The 4,233-nt window shown below is 33.8% G+C and overlaps 1 protein-coding gene across 1 annotated transcript in view; it reads right to left on the bottom strand.

Moving 5' to 3' along the window:
- Nucleotides 1-603: 603 nt before the first annotated feature.
- The window catches only part of LOC111089126, a 5,050-nt gene continuing 1,420 nt past the window's right edge, over nt 604-4,233 (bottom strand). The window contains exons 2-3 of the mRNA XM_022400988.1: nt 2,754-3,125; nt 604-1,494 (exon numbers count right to left, since the gene is read on the bottom strand). Coding sequence (XP_022256696.1) covers nt 1,490-1,494; nt 2,754-3,125 — 377 coding nt within the window. The 3' untranslated portion in view covers nt 604-1,489. The remainder of the gene's footprint in view (nt 1,495-2,753; nt 3,126-4,233) is intronic.

The following is a 4,233-nucleotide window of genomic DNA, read 5'->3' as shown; positions in this document are numbered from 1 at the left end:
TGAATATTATTTATGATTTTATCTACAACTTATTCGAGCAATAATGAGAGATACGAACTGTGAACATCTCGTGACATTTTCTTCCACGTGACGCTGGTGTTCATATTCTACTAGACGTTATCGTTGTTTTACAATAGTTTTAGACCTTGACATGTGATTGATTAAACTGACATATATTTCTTTTGTTCGAAACCTAAAAATATCAACATTTGTCCTTGTGTATCTCTCTCTCTTTACATTTATTAACATCTCACATAAGTTGTGGGATTAACCGTTGATATTTAGGTGCTACACGAATTATATGAGAACAATACAGAATCATTGTTTTATATAGACTTTAATGGGAATCAATTAAACCATAAATCTATAAGAATACCATTGAAGACGATGATATTTAACGATGATAACCTTTTATCAAGCATCGACTTTGGGTTTTATTGTTAGTTTGGTAAATTTAGAACTTTAGACAACACACTTTCACAATTGGCTAAATAAGTTGATAAAAACGAAACCTTGAACAACTGGCTTCTACTACTTTAATGATCTTATATTCTGTATTCAATAATATGAGAATGCAGTCTTACAAATATATATATATGATGTGTTTTGTAATGTTGCCTGTGAACATCAAAACCAGTTATTGGATCTTCACAATACGATAATAAATAGTGACTGATAACTTCGTAGAAACAAATGTTTATTTCAATTTTCAATAATTATCTAGATACTATTCAGTCACTATTTCGAGGTATGTGGGTTTAATTTCATAATTTTAATCACATAATTTTGCGAGGAAAAGTAATAAGTGAAATTTGAACCACCAGGTGCAATTTGGCTATTTTATTACACAGGCAGAAGAAATACTTTATACTTACGAATAACAGTTTGGATGATTCACGACAACTTATTATAAGGGTCTTGTCGTAATCTTCATACATATTATATCAGAGGTCCCGTCAAATACGAACAAATGGTGGGGGTCTACTGAACAACTAGTCGTGGGGATGAATAAATAAAATAATACAATTTAACATTATGGTTCTGCTGCTAGTAACACGTGATATAGTTGCTTAGATACCTAATGCAACAATATCATTTTCTTTCGGAATTCTGCTGTTGCTTACTGAAGTAGCATTGTTGTACAGTAAGAAAAAAGCGCTACTATGTCACATAGAAGACATTTTGAAAGCTTTATTTTATTCATGGTACGTTAAGGGAATACCATACTCCGTCCGTCTTGTTACAAAAGTGAAGAGATCGTGCAAACTCTGTTTCCCTGGTGGTGACCCCCATGCGTTGTAAACTTAAATTGAAATGTCTTAGAAAGGCGTATATTTGTTGTTTTCTTAGCGTAAAGCTACACAATGCACTATTTTCGCTCACTTCACAGTGAGCAATCGGATCCCCGATTTTAGCGTTGTAAGTCGATGAACTGACACATCAGAGGACTTTCAGAAAGTCGAGAAGTAGTGGAAAAGGGTGCACCCTTTTATTCTGAAAAAAAAATATTATTCAGTTTCTATGAGAAAATAAAAATATAAGATTTGAAAATACAGATGCACGGAGACCTAATAACACAACTCGTTCTTATGCAGATCCTGCACGTAGTTAAGAAGTTTTTTTGTGATGTCACATCGGCGATAGTTTATTTCAGCAATTCGCGCGAAGCTATACAAGGACTATCGCAAGCGGTTCCTTATTTCGAACTGATAGATTAAGGGGGAAATGCAGCTAGTCAATATTACTCGCCCCCCAGTGGCACAGCGGTGTGTCTGCGGACTCACACCGCTTGAAACCGGGTTTCGATACCCGTGGTGGGCAGAGCACAAATAGCCCATTGTGTAGCTTTGTGCTTAACTTTAAACAAACAATATTACTCCCTGCTGGTACTCTAATCAAATAATCGCTAACCAATAGGACAAGCCCGTCCATCGACGGCCCAGTAAACCTTTTTTGCTTGGACTGGGTATGACCCAGTAGTTAGTGAGCCTGAATAGAAATGCAAAAGTCCATTGTTCGTGATCACGTTATCAGTTTAATAGTCGAATCCCACTATTCGATTAGAGTAGCCCAAGAGTTGGCGGTGGGCGCTGTTGACTAGCTGTTTTTCCTCTAGTCTACCAGTTAGAAATTATAAACTGCCAGCTCAAACAGATTTTGTGTAGCTTTACGTGAAGATTCTGAAATAAATTAAATAACAAAACCTTGCCATTTAAATACATAGTGATTGCCAATTTTGCTAAAGTCACGGATAGAGGTAAATGCCAAAGTTTAATATTTGTTTTTCACTAAACTACTATTTTGAAACTATATTCAGAATGTTTGGGACAAGGAAAATGTTCGCACCATTTTACACTCAGAAGTTCACACCGCACTCTGGGCACGTAAATCCTCACATCCTGCTGTTGAACCATTTAAAACTTAACCTTATGTCCAATAATATACAACCACATGCTATAACCAAGTGCTTTCTGCTGGTAGATATTCAACCAAGGTGAACTTCTGGAAAGTGTGAGAGAGGGGTCGACCAGAATATTTGTGGAAGCGTCGTGTTGCAAACCCAAGTCAGCAGTCTAGAAAACAGACAGCCAACTATTTCAGTAATCAGAAAAAATAAAATAAACTCTGGCAATAAATGATTCTAGGTTTTATGATGGAGTTTATATAAAAAACAACAACTAAAACTAAAGCCGTTCCAGTTTGGTAAAGAAAATCTCAGATTTTTTTCTCAACTCGGAACCTAATATCATTACCATTTCGCTGTGTTTTCTTGATTTTCATGTATGCAACGAATAACAGCAAACAAATTATAAATATTGTTAAGAAACTAAAGACGAAGATTATCCAAATAGGAGCAATGTTCTTTTTTTCACGATTCTGAACTCCTTTGGACAATGGTAGCATCAAGTCAATTTTTTTCTCGTTATTTGTGATGGTAAAATTACTTCTCACACAACTAGTATCCTTGCAGTTGATACGACTGTCCAAACTTGACCACAAACAAATTTTAATTTGGTTTTCACAAGAAGACAGACGATGAGATAGGACTTGCTTGTGACTAGAATCAACGGAAAATGAAAAATATTCTTGCTTTTCTTCGGATGTCGCAAATCCTTCGACTGGCCCTAGAAAATTAATAGAATTTTATTTGGAAATCACTCCGAAAATATGTTAGCTTTTTTCTTTTAAAAGAAAAGAAATAAAAGGTTCATTTGCTATAAAATGTACAATAAAATAATAGTTTAATATTAATGGGGTTTTAAAGTCCTTTCCAATCACCAATAAAATAACCTAAAATAATTTAAGTATTTAAATAATGTTAGAGCTCGTGCTTAAAACATTATTGCACATTATATATCGGTTCAAGTATTTAATGATCACATATATATATGTTACAGATTTCTTTTCCAATTTCACCAAACGTAAAATGGAAAAGAGAATCTACGACGTAGAGGCTTAATATTTTCTCTGATTGGCCGTTACTGACTTACATTACTTTATTGGTCACTGAAAAAAAACTTAAAATTCCATTAATGTTGTATACAAATCACCGTTATCAGAGGCCTAACCGTATTTTTTTGAGTTACCAGCCCAAGCCGTGCTGATAAGCCTTCAAAAGGATGCTTCCATGCATGTTGAGGAACAACGAAACATGTTTTGCTATTGTCGTTACTAAAACGGCGATATAAATATTCAGTGTCTAATTTAAAGAAATATTAGTTCAGTCGTACTAAAACATTTGGAAACAAAATGAAACAGCATATTTAAATGCTGGGTATATGTGATGTTGAAATATTTCTTCTTCGTAAATTGTCTGTATGTTAGGCCAAGTATAGTTGAAATGCTTTGGTTTCTATTATTATATATACTTTAATGAATAATTATACGTAACTTATGGCGTTTATTTCAATGCGATTTGATTTGTGGCCGAATCCTTTCATTTTATTAATATATTTTTAGGCCCTTGTTGACATTTTCTTTTATCGATTTTTGTATTTTTTAATGTCTCTGTTTTATCTTCAACTTTTTCTGTTTACGTTTAACTCGCTAAAAAAACACTTTTTGAAATCTGCAAAATGGACGAGTGTGTGTAATAAAGATGTATGATGGTTTTTGAAATAATGGCATCATTTGTTGCGACAGAGAATCAAGCACTTAACTTGGTTAAAATTATAAATAATATTCAACGTTAAACTGGTACACAATTAAAAACCTTTTATTTAGGCCTATCTA

This window comes from Limulus polyphemus, unplaced genomic scaffold (genome assembly GCF_000517525.1).
Source record: "Limulus polyphemus unplaced genomic scaffold, Limulus_polyphemus-2.1.2 Scaffold5308, whole genome shotgun sequence".
NCBI lineage: Eukaryota > Metazoa > Arthropoda > Merostomata > Xiphosura > Limulidae > Limulus > Limulus polyphemus.
Note: the sequence above shows the minus strand (reverse complement) of the source record. Positions and strands in the feature narration are given on the sequence as shown.